The sequence below is a fragment of the Symphodus melops genome (genome assembly GCF_947650265.1).
Source record: "Symphodus melops genome assembly, chromosome: 22".
In the NCBI taxonomy this organism is placed as follows: domain Eukaryota; kingdom Metazoa; phylum Chordata; class Actinopteri; order Labriformes; family Labridae; genus Symphodus; species Symphodus melops.
This window is the reverse complement of record NC_136712.1, coordinates 18,448,388-18,470,686: the sequence shown is the minus strand read 5'-3', so window position 1 is coordinate 18,470,686 and position 22,299 is coordinate 18,448,388. Positions and strand designations below refer to the sequence as shown.

Below are 22,299 nucleotides of genomic sequence, written 5' to 3'. Positions count from 1 at the left end.
TTTAACAACGCAGATTGTTAAAGGATGAAACATGTGAAGACTTAGTGTCTTTAAATAACGTCTTCTGTAACACAATCTATAATTATGCATTACACAGCTTACACAATTCCACAATGGTTTTTGTCCACTTGATGGCAATGTTATTCCACGTCCAATTCCTATTAAAAAAATAATTATGCATAATTCCTTTATTACACATCGGATTTCGACCAAAAAAAAAGAATAATTTTAATTGCTTTTAAATGACATTTTCGAATATCTATATAAAAAGATGTATCTGCGTTTCGTTAATACAGATTTCAACATTGGAGTTTTTCAAAGTCCTGGACAGTGACTGTAGTACTCTTAATTACTCCCAGATGGTCATCTTGACCTGATGAAAGGTCAATCTAGTTTTATGGCTTTACGACAGATGGAGGGGAAAAGTTCAATTTTGTTCTCCTTTGAACAGTTAGACAAACAACAGGCATGGTTTCAAATCTTAGACACTCGAACATATACATTTATCATATAGACAGATAATGGTTTAACTATTCTGTTATATATCAACAGGTTTAAGTGAACTCGAACTCCTGACTGAGAAAGACAGAGACAGTCAGTCTGCTGGACCAAAGCATATCTGGTTGTCTTTTTGAGGATTGATAGAGGTTGTCCAAAGTTTGGGATGTGGAAAGCTTTCAAAGCATAAATAACTTGGTTTGGTCTTTGACTGAAAGTAGGAAAGCTTGTTAATCAACATCCTGTTGTTATCAGTTTTCCAAGTCCTTGGGAGCTCTCTGAGATCTGTTTTCACTTAAAAGGTTGAGTTAATGCTTTTCAACATTAACTGGAAAAATTCTGTTAATTATGGTATTCCTAAGGATGCAGAATATCACAACAAACAGTACTTTTTATGACAAGTTTGGTGTCCCCCTCAGGAAATGCTCTAAAAAAGTTGTTCTCCCTGATAGATATCCACCTTTGATGCAGAGAGGATATGGAGGGCAAAGTAAATGTTTTCAGTGTACCTAGTCAATACAGTCAGTTCAATCAGGAGAGACTTAATTAAGAATGAACAATTATTTATTACAATGAAATGTGCAACAATTGTAGAATGAAATGTGCAAAGTCTTTTGGGGGCTAGACTCCGTCATGACGACTTCATGAGCTCCGAGGGGTAGTGAGGCCGACGCGGGATAGGATGCCCCCCTGTGGAGTCTAGACACTGGTGGTGGTGAAAAGGATGGAGGCTGAGAAGAGGAGTGGGTTTCAGCCGGGGCCTGGACTCTGCTGAGCTGGAAGGAGGTGACTGGGGTGGAGGAGGGTTGCGGCATATGCCTGCAGCTACAGGATGACTGGAAGAGAGAGAGTTTTTAAACTATTGACAGCAAGCCATTGATTGGTAGAGAAAGTTAGTAGCAGAGTCTGGTTGGTTAATTCCAGGATACACGCCCATGATCACCTGCTTGCCAGAGAGAGATACAGGTGGTAGTAGGGGGTGTGGTTTAAGAATTAATGAAGAGGTGAATGAATGAAAGAATAACACCAGTCTTCCTGTCTGAACTTACGCTGAGCTCCATTTCAGTAAAAGATTTCTATAAAACATTTGCTCACCGAGACATTCGGCCAGTTTTTTTTTGCGTCACTGAGCTGACTGGACAGGACACAACACAATCGACGATACATCAACTTATAACGTAAGTTTAACGTTACCATTTCATTTTGCTAAATAGACGCCATCTTTAGTAAAAAGTCTCTGACTTTCCCTTTGACTGTAAAAAGTATCTCATTTTCACTTTGAATATTTAACGTTGGTCTGCCAAGCTTTTAAAATTCCACTAATGTTAGTTAACCATCGTTAACATAAGAGGGATGAAATCACTCGGCCAATGTTGTGTAACTTTGTTTGCTAATTTGACACTGTACAGTACAGCTTAGCTGTTATTTATTGTTTTCCTTACAGCTGTCTTCTTTTCTAAACAGAATCGTGAACCTTCTGTTAGCCTATGTATATAAGATCATCCTCCATAATGTCATATTTTCAATGCAGTCCAACTCTAATATTTTTGAATCACTGCACCTAAATCTTAGCAACTCCACTTGTCTGTCCTGTCATGACACATACCCTCTACTAATGCTAGAACATACACTATATCATGGCAGGTGTATTTTCCAGTGACTAAAGATGTGCTATATTGCATGTGAAGTTTGTTTTTGCTGAGCACAACACTACATATTGTATCTAGCCACATGTTGACCAAGCACATTACCAACAAGCACATTCTGAACAGGCATTGCACTGCTTTAAATGACGTTCCTGTATATATATATATACACGTATATATATACATATATATATATATATATATATATATATACATACTCATGTTTTTCCTTCCAGTACCAGAGGAGGACTAACCATGTTGAATACAGGATTAATAAGTAACAAAGTCAACATGAAGCTTCTGAAGGGCGGTGTCATCGTGCTCCTGCTGACTGTATTGTTCTTCATACTGAGAAATAGGAGCCTGCTGCAGGTGAGAACTGTGATTGTTGGTAACACTTTAAAGGTGGAAATTGAATGTTTGAATCTGAGTCAGATAGTCAGATTACAGCAGACATTTTAACAATTTTAACTGATGGTTATATTGCTTACAACATTTTGCTCAGTGATTTTCTAAATCCTCTAATTAAAGGATATTGATGGCTTCATACTCGATATGACAGGACCAATTCATGTCTGTGTTCCAATCTACTTGTTCAAACAAACAGCGGTTTGCCCAGGGGGAGGGTGGTGGGATATTGAGTGTCCACATAGATCAAAAATCCTAAACTACTATTCTAAAGGTCGGATATTAAATCAAATAAACTTTATGGTTTGTTAGCCAAGTAGTTGTGAGGAGCAGTGTGAAAGGGCCTGATTTGTGTGTTGAGATGTGTATCAACTTGATTTTACCTGCAAACTACTAATACACTCAGGATTGCATCTTTCAAATGTGCAAGACACCACATATTGTCCATTAAGTATGTATGCCTTCATGTATATGCAATATCTATAATATAATATCTAATGTCCTCAAGGCATCCTTCTAGTTTACATTACAGATTGGGCTCCTCAAGCTTCCATCATACATACAGTTGGGTATCATCTGCATAAAAATAAACAATTATGGACGTTTTCCTCATAATACTACCCAGAGAAAGCAAATATAAAGTAAAATTGGTCGAAACACCAGCATTTTAAACATTACAAAAAGATTCACAGCTGGGACTCTTAGAAATTGAGTACTGTATAGGAATGTGATTTAAGTTGCATTCTTAGTGCATGATACGACTTCACTTAAACAAACCTGGTCTACAGTTAATAGCACATCATGGTCGATTTAAAGCACCGCATGTTTGATAAAAAGATGTGCATACATTAGAGAATACCATCTTGATAATCGTTGCCTCACAGGGACTTACAGTTAAGTATCAGTGCATTTGCTCATACAATGTAAATGGAATTTAAGATGAGGAAAAGAGAAGGGGTCATGCTGCTTAAAAATATGTCAGTCAACAGGTCAATGATGCAGTTTGATCAGGAAACATAAAAGACCATTGTCTTTATCCATCGTTTAGAAACATTTCAGTGACTTCCAGCAGCTTACATTTAACTATTCAAGTTTTGATAATTAAATATAAAATTATAATTTTGTTCAGTAAATTAATTTAATGTGTCTTTGTCACCATCTTTCTTTCTAAACCCCTTGCCAGCTAAATTATGAAAAAACACCTGCCATCCTCAAGAAAGTGACCTCTGCTCCTCCCACTGCTCCTCCCACTGCTCCTTCCTCTGCTCCTCCCACTGCCCCTCCCACTGCTCCTCCCACTGCTCCTCCCACTACTCCTCCCACTGCTCCACACGTGCCTGATGTCTTCTGCACCTTTAAGCCACTGACTTCTGCTGATGCTGAGGAGGAACGTCTCATATTGGACTCCATTGCTTGGCCTGAAACTCCACCTCTGCCAGCTCCTTTTTTATTGAACCGGACAAGTGATCCCGCCCACAGCACCTTCACCATTCTTCCAGGGAGGGGTGGAGAAGAGCGGCACGTAGGAGACCAGCTGGACGTCATTATACAAATATATAACTTCCAAGGTAACCCCAAGAAATCTGGAGGAGATTTCTTAATTGCCCGGTTGCACAACAGAGCGCTTGAAGCAGGTGTAGCTGGACGAGTGGTGGATCACCTTAATGGCTCCTACTCTGCTGCATTCCCTTTACTCTGGGAAGGAAGCGCACAGGTTGAGGTAGAGTTCAAGACTTTCTTCTAAAATTATATTGTGAAACAAGTAAAGCAAAATGACTCACCTATTGCAATGCTATTGTCCTGTAGATCACTTGATTTGTAAAATATAAATCATTCCCCTTGGCTTGCTTTTGCTAACAAGCAACAATATCCAACATAAAAAGTCCTTGTGATGTTGTATTCCAGAGCAGGGACAAGTTTAGGATCAGACCTTATGTGGTGATCAGCCCATAAAGAGATCAATTCTCCTACTAAACACTATATTTCACTGAAATTAATTCTATAAACAATCATAGTTCCATACATACGTTTTACACTATATGAATTGAATTTGACAGGACCGATATGACTCCTATGCCAGTGAGTACCTCACCAACCAAACAAAGCCCATCAAAGATCCCATCAAGAGGAGCAGTCTCGTTTTATCTGCTAGGCTCCAGTCTGAGAGAAGTCCAGCTCCCAAAAAAAGCACTCGTCCCTAAAGAATGACTGTTCTCTGTTCTGTTGGTTGGACATTGCATCACAGATACATGAAGGAAGTCTGGATGAATAAGTTGAGCAATAAAAACCAGACATGCCCGCTGGTATTGTTGCAAATGGGCAAGCTGAGAACTGGTACCAAATCAGATTTGGTAGGCTATTTGAAAGACCTAATCATGTTAAAGGTCCGAGGGGGTCTAGAACCTAAGATACCGGTAAATATAATGGCTGCCATTTGGGGGGGGGGGGTCAGGAGGGGGCGGAGTTTGAGAGAGAGACAGAGTTCAGAGTTCGGGGGGTAGAGTTCAGTAGGGAGACAGCTCTGGGGAAAAAGCTGTTCCTCAGTCTGCTGGTTCTGGTCCGGAGGCTTCTGAAGCGCCTACCGGAGGGCAGGAGGGTAAACAGTCTGTGGGCAGGGTGGGAGGAGTCTTTTAGGATGCCGTGAGCTCGCCGCAGACAGCGTTTCCTCTGGACATCCTCAATGGCAGGAAGTGGACACCTTCTGATGTGCTGGGCTGTTTTAACCACCCGCTGTAGCGCCTTACGGTCCGTGACAGAGCAGTTTCCGTACCAGACTGTGACACTGCTGGTTAGGATGCTCTCAATCACACAGCGGTAGAAGTTCCTCAGTACAGCTGAAGACAGGTGGTGTCTCTTCAGTGTCCTCAGGAAAAAGAGGCGTTGATGAGCCTTCTTCACCAGACTGGAGGTGTTAGTGGACCAGGATAGGTCCTCTGTGATGTGGGTCCCCAGGCACTTGAAGCTGGAGACACGTTCAACAGCCATCCCGTTGATGTGAATGGGGTTGTGCGTGCTTCCCTTTTCTCTCCTGAAGTCCACGATGAGCTCCTTTGTCTTGCTGGTGTTGAGAAGCAGGTTGTTGCCAGCGCACCAGGTGGCCAGATGCTGTACCTCCTCCCTGTAGGTTGTGTCATCGTTGTTGCTGATGAGGCCAATCACCGCTGTATCGTCCGCAAACTTGATGATGGTGTTTGATCCATGTACAGGTCTGCAGTCGTGGGTGAAGAGGGAGTAGAGGAATGGGCTCAGCACACAGCCCTGTGGTACGCCTGTGTTGAGTGTGATGGTGGAGGAGCAGGTGTGTCCTGACCTAACATACTGGGGTCTGTTGGTCAGAAAGTCCATTATCCAGTGACGGAGGGAGGTGTTGAAGCCCAGGTCTCCAAGTTTAGTGTTCAACTTGGAGGGGATGACAGTGTTGAATGCTGAGCTGAAATCAACAAACAGCATTCGTGCGTATGTGTTGTTATTGTCCAGATGTGTGAGCACAGAGTGCAGCGCAGTGGAGACTGCATCCTCTGTACCCCTATTGCTGCGGTAGGCAAACTGGTATGGGTCCAGTGTGGGTGGGAGGCAGATTTTCAGGTGTGCTAGGACCAGTCGCTCAAAGCACTTCATAATGATGGGTGTGAGTGCTACAGGGTGGTAGTCATTCAGGCCTGTCGGGCTGGAGTGTTTCGGCACTGGGACAATGGAGGTGGCTTTGAAGCATGCTGGCACAGCTGCTTGGGCGAGGGACAGGTTGAAGATGTCCGTAAAAACCCCAGTGAGCTGCTCCGCACATGCTCTAAGCACGCGCCCAGGGGTGCCGTCTGGACCAGCAGCCTTTCGGACGTTGATCCGGCTCAGTGCAGCGTGGACGTCTGTGGTGGTGAATGAGAGGGGCTGGTTGTCTGCAGGAGGTCTGGTCGTGGTCTGCGTCTCCTTGTTGTCTCTATCGAAACGAGCATAAAAGTGATTTAGCTCGTTCAGGAAGGAGACATCTGTGGTCATCGGGGTGGAGTTGCTGGGTTTATAGTCACTGATGGCCTGGATGCCTTGCCACATGCGTCTGGGGTCGGAGTTGGAGAAGTGTTCCTCTACCTTCAGCTTGTAGCAGTGCTTGGCCTTGATGATGCCCCTCCTCAGGTTTGCCCTGGACACGCTGTAGGCCATTGCATCACCTGATCTAAAGGCGGTGTTGCGGGCCTTCAGCAGGAGACGCACCTCCTTGTTCATCCATGGCTTCTGATTTGGGTACGTGGTGATCTGCTTCCATGTTGTCACACTGTCGATGGTGGTGTTGATATAATCCAGCACAGAAGAAGTGTAGGTGTCAATGTCTGTGTGAGAGCCCAAGGTAGCCTGAGAGGCAAACATACTCCAGTCTGTGTGATGGAACTTGTCCTGAAGTACAGAGTCTGTCCCCGCTGGCCACACTTTAATTGTTGTCACTGATGGCTTCACACGTTGGATGAGTGGGGAGTACTTGGGGATGAGGAACAAAGAAAGGTGGTCTGACTGTCCCAGGTGGGGGAGGGGGGTCGTGGTGTAGGCTCCTGCAATGTTAGTGTAAACATGATCCAGAGTTTTGTTTCCTCTTGTATTGCAGGAAACATGCTGGTGAAATTTAGGGAGCACTGTCTTTAAGTTTGAGTGATTAAAATCACCTGCAACTATAAATGCAGCCTCCGGGTGAGCAGTCTGTTGTTTACTAATGGCTGTGTAAAGTTCCTTCATAGCAGCTTTTGCATCTGCATCGGGGGATGTAGGCTGCAGTTACAATAGTGGAGCTGAGCTCCCTTGGCTGATAGAAAGGTCTACATTTAACCATGAGAAACTCAATGTTAACTGAGCAGTGTCTCCCAATAATGACAGAGTCTGTACACCAAGTTTTGTTGATATAAATGCACAGTCCTCCTCCTCTGGTCTTACCGGAGTCCTCTGCTGTTCTATCTGCCCGGAGTGTGTGGCGACCGGCTAGCTTGATAGCATTGTCCGGTACTCCATTGTTTAGCCATGTTTCTGTGAAGATCATGACATTACAGTCCATAAGTCTCTTGCTGTGCATGATGCGAAGTCGTAACTCGTCCATCTTGTTCATCAAAGACCGCACATTAGCGAGGAAAATGCTGGGTAACGGGAGACGGTGCGGTGTTAGCTTTAGCTTAGCCCTTATACCTCCGCGCTTCCCCCGCCTTTGTTTACGGTCTCGACGCCGCCTGCGAGCACTTCCGCCCGGCCGGGGAGAGTGCGTAGCCTCGGGTGTTTTGGCGATCTCGGGGATGAGTCGAAGATTGTTGATTGGATCGTCAGGGAGATGTATTCCAATATCCAAAAGTTCCTGTCTGGTGTAGGATGTTAAGGCGAGGCTGTTCCGTACGAACAAGCCGGAAATTAACAGGAGAATTACTGCAAAATTGCAAATCTGAGAGAGACGCTGGGCCTCGCGATGCGCTCGCGCCGCCATCTTGGTCATACAAATCTCCCACAGGACAAACAACAGTGTGCCAAGTTTCATGCTTTTATCTATAACACCACCATCCTTTTCTATATTTCACTTATCTGCTGGGCTAAGGGTATAGTCCTCTTTGCAGTGGTCTGATGTTCAAAACTGACCTTTGCCTTGAATGCCATCCCCTACTCTCTCCTCCAAACATTTCCTGTTGGTAATTGAAGAAAACAGGTTCTACTGGCCCGCAAGTGGGGAGTTGGCAATTTCTATTAATCTCTCTTAAGCTTTTAATTTAAATAAAGTAACAACTTCAGTAAGCTAACACCAAAAAATACAATGACATCTTATTAAGTTCATGAATAACAGGCATGGCTTGTATGCAATACCTTTAAAACTCTTGTTCTCTGTTCTATCAGGTGACGCTTGTCCACTCAAGCGAGGCTGTCACAGTCCTTCATAGGCTAAACAGAGAACATCCTGATAGGGCTATCTACAAGAGCCTCTTTCGCTCAGGCAATATCTCTGAAAGCACCATCTGTAATGTTTGCCTTCGTCAAACCAGCCAGCCACAGTGCAACTACACTGACCTCCGCACAGGTGACCCGTGGTTCTGCTACAAGCCAAAGACGCTGAGCTGTGATGCCAGGATGAACCACATAAATGGTGGATTGACTAACAGACAAAAGGCCAATGAAGGAAAGCTTTTCCGAAGGTGAGGGATCGGAGCAATAGAAATGATGCATCTAGTTTTACATGTCATGAGTGTAAACAAAGAGTAAAGTATCACCTGGTGGAAAATGTTGAGTTTGTAACTACAGGAGGCAAAAAAATCTTCAGATGTTTACAGTGTAAGATAATATATCAGTTACTTAGTCTGAACAATTAAAGTTGACTCTCATCACCACAAATCTGAAGTGTAACTTTTCAGTCTAAATATGGAGGCAGAGTCATTTAAATCCCATTTCACTGTGGTTTTCATATTGTATTGTTAGTGTAAGAGGTACTTTATCATGGGATGTGTTTTTTTTTTTTTTTTTTCAGTGACGTCAACATGCAAGTCTTCATTCAGGCTTCAGGACCGACCAATATTACTGTGCTGCCTGAAAAGAAAGGTAAAGCACAGTTTTTCTAAACGTATCTTTTTTTCCCTCAAAACATAAAACAGCACTTGAGACAAGGCCAGAGATGCAAAAGTTAAAAAAAAAAAAAACAAAACAAAACACAAAAGACGGGTATAAAACATATTGCACACATTGGCACTGCTGCATATGATGTGACTTTGCATTATGAAAGAAATCTCAATGTGACCTTGAAAATAAAAAATGTGAAAATGCATTCAACCTTCCTCTTTAAGCGAGAGCATTGTTGGAACTGTCTTTGCCTTGTAGAAAGGATATACCATTATAAGGCAACAATCAATAAATTAACCAGCTTCTATACAACACTGAGATAGAACTGCAAGCCTTTACTTCATTCACACTCAAAACTAGATTAATTTTCATTACCAGTGTGCTATTAAAAATACTAAACTACTTAACATCTCTAAATGTTTACCTTTTAAATAATTAACATTTTCATGTAAGATTCATTTGGTAACATTTACCTAACCACAATAAATCTGGGAGGCTTTACAGAGCGCCTGCTTCAGTGTCCAACCTCGCTGTAGAGCGGAGATCATGAAATCTGGCTGTCATGCATCCGCACAATAAATACATGCACCAGAGACGTACGCTGTGCTGCTGATCACTACAGCACATAATGTGTATTTTTCTTCTAAACTAAATCTTATTTTGACCTGTAACTCTCAGAGCAGTCCACAGTCAGTCAAGGCAGTGGGACGTCTGGACCCTCTGGATATTACTACCAGGGTATGTGGAGATCACTAGGTGGCACCAAAGTCAACCACTTCAACGCTTCTGCCATCACTCAGTGTCTGAAAGGAAAGGTGGTCCACCTGTATGGAGACTCCACCGTCAGGCAGTGGTTTGAGTACCTCAAGGCTTCACTAAAAGGTAGCTGATCCACAGAGATTTCAGGTAACAGTTTAATTGTGTTTATATCACAGCTTAACTTGTTCTTTCTGTCACACTTTCAGATGCTAAGGAGATAAACCGGGATAAACCAAGGAAAGCAGGACCTTACATGACATGGGACAATGCAAGAAACACCTTGGTGACGTTCCACTTCCATGGTCCTCCTATTAGTATTTCCGACAATATCCCAGTCAGCGAGCTTCATTATATTGCCAATGAAATAGATGATGTAGTTGGTGGCCCCAACACAGTTGTAATTTTTGGCATCTGGGCTCACCTCACTCCTTTCCCAATTCGATTCTACATCAGAAGGCTACAGAGCATCCGCAGGGCGGTGATTCGTCTGTTGAACAGGGCTCCAGACACGCTGGTGTTCATCAGGACTCCAAACCTCAGAGGCTCATATCTTGCCTATGTATTTGTCTTTAATGACTGGTATGCAATGCAGCAGAACAAGGCGGTCAGGGCTGTGTTCAAAGGACTTAATGTTCATCTGGTGGATGCCTGGGAGATGGTTCTGGCCCACCACCTTCCTCACAACATTCACCCACTTCCTCCCATAATAAAGAATATAGTTAACATTATATTGTCCCACACATGTCCCCAATAGCGCATTTAGAAGTCTTAGAATTAGTGTTGATTAAAGTTGCTATTCCAAAGTGCAGATTTTTTTCCTCAAATGGCCACACACTCGTTGTGTTCAGTGCATCCTGACTGTTGGCAGTTATTTCCGTGCCGTATCAACGCTCAGTGCACATGCAGGCAAGTGCAAGTGTGTCTGATATAAGAATGATCCCGACCCAAAAAATGACAGCTCTCCAGTCAACATGTTTAGGGAGGTATTCAAATGAATGCATTCTTGTATCCGATGAACACTTGGAACGTTAATTAAAATATTGGATCATAATAATTCAGAAAAGGCATAAAACTGATCAGAATGCAGGAAAAATAATGTTAGGTGTCCAAAATGTTCTGAGGGGGATCCCCAGACCCTCCATAACCTGTTGGTGAACACTATTAAATGTTGTGTCTAACAGACAACTTTGCAATATTTCTGATAACAGAGTCACTGTTGCAGACTGATAACAGAGTCACTGTTGCAGACTGATAACAGAGTCACTGTTGCAGACTGATAACAGAGTCACTGTTGCAGACTGATTACAGAGTCACTGTTGCAGACTGATAACAGAGTCACTGTTGCAGACTGATAACAGAGTCACTGTTGCAGACGTTTGTGCTGCCACATTGACTCTAGATGCATGCACAGTCTTCATTGCAGTTGTCCTTTAACCTTAACTAGCTCTCATTCATTTAAGCATGTGTGTGGGTGGATCATAGTGTAATCCACTCTCTACTGGTTTCAAGTTGCAAACTAAGTCGACGCCCAGTTGGAAAGAATACACAGTAGTCTCTGTAGCCAACTGTTTTGAGTACTCAGAGAAAAACAGACAGTAAGTACTCAATTAAAATACGTTCTTATCTTTCGAGAGATTCAAAAACCTTTCTGTCATTTCTAACCATGCAATAACAACTTTCATACTTTGCCTTTCATTTCTGATACTGTGAATAAAAAAAGAAACTATTTTTGGAGACGCATTACGATCAAAGGTATGTGCCTTAATATAATGTATAATCATAGCTTGCGCATTAACAGCTGGATATGCAGTTTCACATGTCTCAGATTACTGACATGTTGTGCATCATGACAGAACTGTAGATTCAGTGTTTTGAATGTCATTTGGATGAGCTTGATTTATTATAAGAACAATATCTAGCCTTTGTTGCTTTTACAAGGCCATACAAGGCCATGAACAAATTCCTGTCTGCTCACAAAACTTCCTTCTATGATAATTATCAGTCCAAGCTACTAAATAAATCAAATAGAGTTCTACATTATTCAACCTTTAACTGTAACATTATTGGTTCCATTTACACCCAACACATGGGAGATAGATAGATAGACACTTTATTGATCCTGGGGGAAATTCAAGGCATCCAGTAGCAGTATACAGACAGGCAGGACACGAGACATTAGTTACAATACACACCCGCTGTCCCCCCCCTCTATATACAATAATCCCCCAAACAAGATTTAGCAGCCCCTATGTGACTAAGAGTAAACATAATTACAGGTTAAACCTGTGCAGTTAGCATTAGCATTAGACTTAAAACTTATATAGCATAATGTACATAACCTGTGAGGAGAGAAAAACGTGCTGATTAAAAGAGACCTGTAAACAGTTAAAGAGCCTTAGAAACAAAGTGCTGACCTTCTAGAAACTAGTTGCATGCGTATGTGCAGAGGTGTTCGAGGTAGTGCCAGAGGTGTGAGTACAGTTGTTAAACAGTCAATGCAGGAATGCAAATTGGGCCATTAAAGTGCTCAGCAACTTAAAGGAGCAGTGATTTGCATTAAGTGTCCAAAACAATAAGGTGAAACCAGGAGTGCTTAGGGTGATTATCGTTAAGTACCCAACTATTGAGGAGCAGATTAGCATTAAGTGTTGAAGACAATAGAGTGAAACTTGACCTAGTTAGGGTGGTCATGTCAACCATGTGACCAGTGCTCAGTAAGGTGACTATCAATATGCATTAAAGTGTCCAACTGGAGGCTGACTCTGAGGTCAGCAGTGCAGATGAGGAGTGAGAAAAAAAGTGAAAAATGAGTCCAGGATTCACCGTGTGCTTCTTCCCTGCCGTGACAGTGAAGTGTTGTACAGTCTTGTGGCCTATAGGGGGACAAAAGAGTTCTTGAATTTCCCTCGGGATCAATAAAGTATCTATCTATCTATCTATCTATCTATCTATCCATCTATCCATCTATCCATCTATCCATCTATCCATCTATCCATCTATCCATCTATCCATCTATCCATCTATCCATCTATCCATCTATCCATCTATCCATCCATCCATCCATCCATCCATCCATCCATCCATCCATCCATCTATCTATCTATCTAGAGTCTGTCCGTGGAGCACGACTGTGACAGCAGTCTGTCACTGAACATGCTCCTCTGCCCGGTGAAGGTGCTGTGCAGAGGGTGGTGTGTGTTGTCCATGATAGAGAGCATTTTGTCCAGAGTCCTCCTCTCCACCACCGTCACCAGTGAGTCCAGCTCTGGTATGTGTATGGTATTTTTTGGTTTTGGTGGTATTGGATTTCTAGTCGTTTCTTCTTTCGGACATCAGGAAGTGAGATCATTTATAGAACGTTTCAGTGAGTTTTAAATGCATCACTAAACAAGCTGTCAGGAGCTCTCAGCCTCTTACCCCCAGCACCAGCATGTTAGTATGGATTTTCATGTATTCATTTATCTTGGTAATTTTTGTGGATATATCATTTTAAATCTCTGGGAATTCCTCTTTCCGGTCTGTATAAACAATGCTTGTAATGCACTTTGTCAGTCAATTACTCTATCATTTTTGGTTTCACTCATTTTTTATCTCCCCGTGGGGCAGACAAAGTGTGTGTTTGTGTGTGCATAAGTGTGCTACCGTCATATGTAATGACTTTGTATATTTTTGCTGTATGTGTAAGTGGTGCACAAGGTTTTTGTTTTGTAGTGAAAAAAATTATAAATAATAATAAAAAAAAAAAATCAATGTGATCATGTGAGATGTTAAACAACTAATTTAAATAATGACAAAAAAAGACTCTTTGCAATAATGGGGGATTATACCGGGTTACAAGGTATATACAGTATATATATACGGCGTCAGCTACGTAATAGCGTGATATCATAGCAGCGCGACACAGAGTGGAATGCATCTTTTTCCTTTGCATGTGGCTCTCTCTAGAACAATATGCTTTGTTTCAGAGAAGGCTGCGTGCCGCGAGTAGAAATACAGCCAAATTAACAAGAAAGCTTTCGGACATGGTACTTAAGATTTCCAATGTAAACAGTCTAAACGGCACATTGGCTCGAAAGAAACGACAACACAGAAAGGTAAGCTTACTTTCATTTCGTTTAGTTACAATGTGTTTCTCAAGTTTCTCAATGTACTCCTGTTCTGCCTGACAAATCTTCAATTGATCAATGCAATACGAAACTATTAAAAGTAAACGTATTTGTTATGTAGTTTTTCCTCATTTTGAGCAACAGTTATCCCACAATATAGCCTGTTTTTGCAGCAGTGACACTTTATTTGAGTAGACTAACTCAGAAATGCATGCTATGATTTATTGAATTGTTAATATAATTTCACATTGTAATTAATAAATATTCATTTGTTTTATTATCAGTACTAATAACTTGTGTTTTCCAGGGAATTCAACTACTGGCTACTCATCGCCGCAGACCAACAGTTTGGGCCTTCAGCTGAGCCAATGAGTGGTGGGATGTGGTCGTCCCAGGATTCACACAAACACACACACACACACACACACAAACAAACAATGGGTACATAACTTCAGTTTGTCTAAAAAAACATTTCTGTACCTTTCTAACAAGCTGCGGCCGGCGATGGAAAAGCAGATTACAAACTACATACTGTGTGTTCCCCTGAAGAAAAGGATTATATATAAATCAGGACTCCTCTCCTTTACTGGATTGTCTGTCTCTCCTGTTACAGATGTACCCAGGGATATTAATCATAGTTGTTTGAATATTACTCTTTAACCAGGTCTCCCCCACAGCGAGGAAATCCAAATAAGAGTCCATCAGGAGATGTTGAACTTGATCTCAATACTCTGGATATTTAAGAGACCACCATGAACTCCTTTTGGTTTAGACTTTAAGTTCCAAATTCTCTTTGCATGGTTTTCCTTTAAAGAAAATCAGACTTTTGTTTACGTGCGGCATGGTCAATGTCTGCGTCACGTCCCTCCAGAGGACAGCTGGCGCTGGGAGGTTGATGTACAGAGCACGCAGTGTTTTTAAATGTATCATCAAGAACCATGGCAGGGTTATCTCTCGTGTCTGCTAGGCCAGGGAAAAATAGTCCTTACAATTGGACCAAAGTAGCTGTCAATAAAATTACCTGAGCCAATTGGAGGCAGTGAGCAGCCAACATCTCCTCCCTTACTCTAGGGGTCTTTTTCAAACCGTCCACTACACCCTACCCACTACCCCTCCGTTTGCGCGTCCACGCGGAGGGCCCGCCGTATTAAGTCTGTCTCAAACCACTTAGCGGGGAGTGGTAGTGGGCCATAAAACCCTCCGCCAGCGAGTCTGCGCCGATGCCCACTTGATGATCACGTGTAACGCCTATTGCGTCCGGTAGTCACGGAAGGAGTGACCTGTACTAAAGTAAGTTCTGTGTGTAAGTGTTTGAACAAACCAAAACACTGCTCCAACTAAGATGGACATTTAATATTGTCATACAGACGTTTACAACTTCACCCGTTTATTGTTTTAAAGGTTCAAATAAAAGCCTCCTCTTCTTTACTTCCTTCTGTTGACGTGTTTTATATTTAAATGGACTGTTACAAAAACTAAAGAATATTAAATCATGTTACAGACAACTTCTCACTGTTACTTATTCATCATTGTTCTACTTTTGATTTCTTTGTAAAACTTAATTTCGGCTACAACAAAAAAATCAACGTTTTGCTGCTGTGATGTTCATTTATAGTCTCCTTGTCTGTGCTTTCATTTAAGACAACTTGTTCTTTGATATTACAATAAATTAACTAAACATTAAATTATAAATTACAATAAAGAATGTGGGCTCCATCTGATCGTTTTGCTATAAGTCTACACTTATAGCATATAATTTACTAGAGAAAAATAATCTACATAAAGACTTTTACATAACGTAGGCCTACATTAATACTAAGCCATGCCGCTGAGAAACCATGGTAACACACACTTCCTGTTTCCACCTGAGAGAGGGAAGTTTGTCCCAATGCCTGCTGCTGTATTTCTACCCTACACCTGGATGTGTGACTTCTGACGGACACGGAGGGGGAGTGTGTAGGGGTTGGTTTGAAAAAGGTTTTAGGTGAGCTAATCACCTGATTGACGGCTTCACTTGCAGTCAGCCAGGAGATCGCAGGACACACTGTTTTCTGAAATAGTCATTGGGAAGTTCTGAAAGGAAAAAAAAAATAAATCTGGAGACAAATCTTGACCTTCACCTGGTGAGTCAAATTTCCCTATCAAAGCAGCATTTATGCAAAGTCAAGCTCATGTTAACAAGCTGCTGTCCTTTAACAGAGAGTGAATCCTCAGTCTTACATAGTGCTGCTTTGTTGTCTTACTTGATGAGTGTCTATCCTAGTAATGATTGTTTCCCTTGTGTGTGTTAGTATTTCCTAGTTTCTTCTTCAGTGTTTCCTGTTTTATTGAGTCATTAGTTATTGTTGTGTTTCTTTATGTTCTAGTGTGTCTTGTTACATTATTCAATTCTCTGAGTGTCTTCATAGTTCCATGATTTACTTTGAATTTCAGACCACTAAAGTCTCTCTCTCTCTCTCTCTCTCTCTCTCGCTCGCTCGCTCGCTCGCTCGTAGTTGTCCTGGATGTGTGTTTCACTCCTGTGTTGATTGCCCTCATCATTAGTCTTAACTGTGTCTGATAACCATGTCTATTTAGTCTCTGTGTCAGATCATCTTTGTTGGACAGTGAATGTTTGTTGTCAGTCTGGTAGTTGTCTTCTTCGGATTCCCCGTGTTTTACTGTTTGGATTTTTTTTGTTGAACTTTTTGAAAGTACATTTTGTCTTGCCTTTTCGTTCAAATTAATATTTTTTTTAAGTTTCTGCAAATGGCTCCTCCTCCTTTTCTCTGTTTTCCATGTTTGTATATGACAATGTATTAAAGTTGAAAGACACAGAGTTGATTGGGTTAATTACGGTATCATGATTTTTAGACTCACTGGTTTTTAGATTAAGAAAGTAACAAGTGAATGTGAAGAAAAACACTGAAGAATAAATTGAACAGAATTATAAAGAAGTATAAATGTACCAGTTAAAAAGGTTTCTTAAAGTCGTTCTTTAGTTCGGCTAAATGCCCATGTTTCCTTTATTGTGTGCATTACTTTTTTCCTGCATGGAACCTCATCCTACTTCACGCCAAATCTTTTATCCAAAAAACTTTAGGACGTTTCGTAGCATCAGGTTTTCTGACATGTGAACTTAGTACACCTGACTGAAAAATCTGTTTAGTTTAGTTTTATGACGTTCCTGTCAAACCTCAAGCACAAATAATCTGTTTGGGTACACCAGTCATTCTAACATCTTGATTGAATAGATGTAGTTTGATAGAAAATTAATACTATAAACTTAACATAGACTCTCTTTTCTCATTTTTTCCCTTCCAGTACCAGAGGAGGACTAACCATGTTGAAAAAAGGATTAATAAGTAACAAAGTCAACATGAAGATTCTGAAGGGCGGTGTCATCGTGCTCCTGCTGACTGTGTTGTTCTTCATACTAATAAACAGGAACCTGCTGCAGGTGAGAACTGTGATTGTTGTCAACATTTTAAAGGTGGAATGTTTTTTTATGAGTCAGATTACAGGAGACGATATTCAACAGCGTCTCTCAATCTCAGATTGGGGTGGTTGAATGCATTGATGACGTACATGCACACTTGACGTGCCGTCCCTGGAGACGTTGTACCAGTTGGTCAACAAAAGACGTCACCTAAACATACATAAAACAAGAATGACAGGTTTATTAATCATTGAGCAGTTAAAATGTTAAGTGTGATTCAGTTGACATTTAAGGATGAACCGAATGAATCTATTGTTTGCCCTGAGAGGCTCTAAAGAGGACTAGTCACCACCTACCTGTCCACATGAGGGCGCCAAAATCCACGCAAATTGAAAAACAGGTCATGATGTGCCTCTCTGTCTTGTGATGGACAGTTACTGTTTCATGGAGTGGCACAAATAGCTTGTTTATTGTGACACCTGATTGTTCGGTAAATAGTTGCATAAAAAACGCCTGAGGAATTGCCTGTATTTTAGTGTAAATACTTGTATATAACATTGTTGTTTGTAAATCTTGTAAATAAATTTTGAAGATCACAATTTATATTTGCATCAAAAGTTATGAAAAGTGTTTGTTATTCAGGTTTGTGTTTATTTATACTCGGATTTTATAATTTTTGGGGGGGATTTTTTTAAAATTAATATAGCATGTCAAAATGAAATAATAATTGTAAATTCATATATGTGAGGTTGTGTTGAAAAATGATACCACACAAGGCCAGATAAACAGTTTTTAAGATGAAATATAAAGAGAAAATCAAAAGTAGTCAAAATCGGCCAATTATAGCCCCAGAGGGTTAAAGCTGGAAAAACCGAATATCATTGATTATGAAAAGAGCATCGCAGAGTGGCTGAGTCTTTGTGAAGTCAAGATGGGGAGGGGTTAAACACTCTGTTGGAGACAGTGATGGCAAATGGTGCAATTATTTAAGCATAATGGATTTCATTTGTTTTTATTTAATGTTGCTGTACTATAATTTAAGCCATTACTTGTATAAACCTGGTGTTAGTGCAGTGTTGTATTTTGTTTGATAAAATGATGGCATACAAAATAACACTTAAAGAGTTTGGCTTATGTAAACCAGGGCCTGATTTATTTAAATTTCTTACATCTGCCATTAAATTAGCAATGCAGCCAGAGGAAGACAATCTCGTTGGAAAAAATACATATTTAAAACATTTCATTGGCTTGTAACGCCATTATGCAATGGAAATTACAAAAATGGAGTGGAGCAGGCCGTGCCAACCACAGATTTAAGATTGTAGACGAAGAGGTCAAGTTTTTGAAAACTGTGACTTCCAGCAGCTTAAAGTTTACAAATCATAAACAGTTATAAGTATTATTTTAGAAAAATCATTGATCTTCCCTTCAGTTTATTTTATGTTAGTGAATTTTTTTTGATGCATCTTTGTCACCATCTTTCTTTTTCAACTCCTTGCCAGGTACGTTTTAAAGAGAACTCTGCCATCGTCCCCAAGAAAGTGACCTCTGCTCCTCCTTCTGCTCCTTCCTCTGCTCCTCCCACTGCTCCTCCCACGGCTCCTCCCACTGCTCCTCCCACTGCTCCACACGTGCCTGATGCCTTCTGCACCTTCAAGCCACTGACTTCTGCTGATGCTGAGGAGGAACGTCTCATATTGGACTCCATTGCTTGGCCTGAAACTCCACCTCTGCCAGCTCCTTTTTTATTGAACCAGACAAGTGATCCCGCCCACAGCACCTTCACCATTCTTCCAGGGAGGGGTGGAGTAGAGTGGCACGTAGGAGACCAGCTGGACGTCATTATACAAATATATGACTTCCAAGGTAACCCCAAGAAATCTGGAGGAGATTTCTTAATTGCCCGGTTGCACAACAGAACGCTTGAAGCAGGTGTAGCTGGACGAGTGGTGGATCACCTTAATGGCTCCTACTCTGCTGCATTCCCTTTACTCTGGGAAGGAAGCGCACAGGTTGAGGTAGAGTTCAAGATTTTCTCCTAAAATTATATTGTAAAACAAGTAAAGCAAAATGACTCACCTATTGCAATGCTATTGTCCTGTGGGCCATTTAATTCATGGAATCTAAACCATTTCTCCCGACTTACTTCTTGTTTTGCTGACCTTTTAAATGACACCTCATGTCAGCCTATAACAGCCAATGAGAGCCTTTGTTAGAACTCCACTTGTTCCCAGGGCCAATAGCACGTGACTGTACAGATGACTGACAGACACACATCTAAGAGGGTGCTGGATCACAACAAAAACAAGTGGATACACAAATCAAGGAGCTCCAGTTTCAAGGAGCAATACTATGGCCTGGGATGTTTGCTATAACTTAAACACCCTTGTGTTTTGTTTTGTCAGGTGACGCTTGTCCACTCAAGCGAAGCTGTCACAGTCCTCCGCAGGCTGAAAAGAGAAAATCCTGATAGGGTTCTCTTTAAAAACACCTTTCGCTCAGGCAATATCTCTGAAAGCACCATCTGTAATGTTTGCCTTCGTCAAACCAGCCAGCCACAGTGCGACTACACTGACCTCCGCACAGGTGACCCGTGGTTCTGCTACAAGCCAAAGACTTTGAGCTGTGATACCAGAGTTGGCCACATGAGAGCCGGATTCAAAGTAAGACTCAAGGACAATGAGGAGAAACTTTTCCAAAGGTGAGGGATCGGAGCAATAGAAATGATGCATCTAGTTTTACATGTGATGAGTGTAAACAAAGAGTAAAGTATCACCTGGTGGAAAATGTTGAGTTTGTAACTACAGGAGGCAGCTTCAGATGTTTACAGTGTAAGATAATATATCAGTTACTTAGTCTGAACAATTAAAGTTGACTCTCATCACCACAAATCTGAAGTGTAACTTTTCAGTCTAAATATGGAGGCAGAGTCTTTTAATAAAACTAAAGTTTTACCTTTTGATAAATCCCATTTAACAGTAGTTTACATATTGCATTGTGTGTAAGATACTTTATCATCTGAGTTTTTCCATCCAGCAATGTCAACCTGAAAGTCTTCATTCAGGCTTCAGGACCGGCCAGTCTTACTGTGCTGCCTCAAAGGAAAGGTAAAAGTTTTTCTACTTCCACCTTAAATAAAAAGTCTCAATGTGACCTTGAAAAAAAGCAATGCATACAACCTTCCTCTTTGCAGCTCAAAAACGTTCATCATGTTTCTCGCCTTCTTCAGAAGCGTCTCACTGACAGCATGTGACGCGTCAGTCGGCGCTGGGCGCAGTACGCCTGGCTGTCTATTGGGCTTGTCACAACAGGGCATTTTGGTGTAGGTGTGGCAGGCCTGGTGGATCTCACGGCTCAGCTGGGTGCTGGCTGTTAAGATCTGTATAGGGAACATCTACCCTTACACATATGTCTGAACAAAAAAAACATCCACAACCTTCCTCTTTAAGCGAGAGCATTGTTGGAACAGTTTTTGCCTTGTAGAAAGGATATACCATTATAAGGCAACAATCAATAAATTAACCAGCTTCTATACAACACTGAGATAGAACTGCAAGCCTTTACTTCATTCACACTCAAAACTAGATTAATTTTCATTACCAGTGTACTATTAAAAATACTAAACTACTTAACATCTCTAAATGTTTACCTTTTAAATAATTAACATTTTCATGTAAGATTGATTTACCTAATCACAATAAACACATGCACCAGAGACGTACGCTGTGCTGCTGATCACTACAGCACATAATGTGTATTTTTCGACAGCTATAACAAGTCCAATAAATACACTAAACTGCACAGGGGAAAAAATTGAATGGATGCTTTTTTGTGTAAATGTATGACGTCATCTTGAGTGTCAAGTAAAATAAGCAAAGTAAAGGCGACACCTTGTGTTGGTCTTTTTAGGGGATCTGTTAACAATAAATGATACAACAATGAGTTTAATAACCTAAATCTTATTTTGATCTGTAACTCTCAGAGCGGTCCACAGTCAGTCAAGGCAGTGGGACGTCTGGACCCACTGGATATTACTACCAGGGTATGTGGAGATCACTAGGTGGCACCAAAGTCAACCACTTCAACGCTTCTGCCATCACTCAGTGTCTGAAAGGAAAGGTGGTCCACCTGTATGGAGACTCTACCGTCAGGCAGTGGTTTGAGTACCTCAAGGCTTCACTAAAAGGTAGCTGATCCACAGAGATTTCAGGTAACAGTTTAATTGTTTATATCACAGCTTAACTTGTTCTTTCTGTCACACTTTCAGATGCTAAGGAGATAAACCGGGATAAGCCGAAGCAAACAGGACCTTACATGATATGGGACAATGAAAGAAACACCTTGGTGACGTTCCGTGTCCATGGTCCTCCTCTTAGTTTCATCTACGTTCCAACAAGTGAGCTGCATTACATTTCCAATGAAATAGATGAGTTAGTAGGTGGCACCAACACAGTTGTAATTTTTGGCATCTGGGCCCACCTCAATCCTTTCCCAAATCAATTCTACATCAGAAGGCTTCAGAGCATCCGCAGGGCGGTGATTCGTCTGTTGAGCAGGGCTCCAGACACGCAGGTGGTCATCAAGTCTGCCAACCTCAGAGAGGTATCACCTTCTATAGCATTAAACTACAGTGACTGGTACGCACTTCAACTGGACAAGGTGCTCAGAGCTATGTTCAGAGGGCTTAACGTTCGACTAGTGGACGCTTGGGGGATGACTTTGGCCCACCACCTTCCTCACAACATTCACCCAGGACATCCCATTATTAAGAATATGATTGACAGTCTCTTGTCCTACGTATGCACCCAATAGGGATAATAGATGTGCATTGTTCAGTGAGGGGGTTAATAGGTCAATCAATTAATCTTTATTTGTATATAGAGCCAATTCATTACAAATG

General features: G+C 41.4%; 1 protein-coding gene across 1 annotated transcript; it reads left to right on the top strand.

Moving 5' to 3' along the window:
• Positions 1-3,855: 3,855 nt before the first annotated feature.
• LOC306818148 (NXPE family member 3-like) lies at positions 3,856-22,277 on the top strand (the record flags this gene model as incomplete). The annotated part of the gene is made up of 10 exons (XM_079335523.1): positions 3,856-4,272; positions 8,403-8,698; positions 9,028-9,098; positions 9,795-9,998; positions 10,082-10,607; positions 17,285-17,420; positions 19,805-20,100; positions 20,436-20,506; positions 21,382-21,585; positions 21,667-22,277. Coding segments are annotated over 10 exons (2,766 nt in total), but the record flags the coding sequence as incomplete, so codon positions are not given.
• Positions 22,278-22,299: the final 22 nt, after the last annotated feature.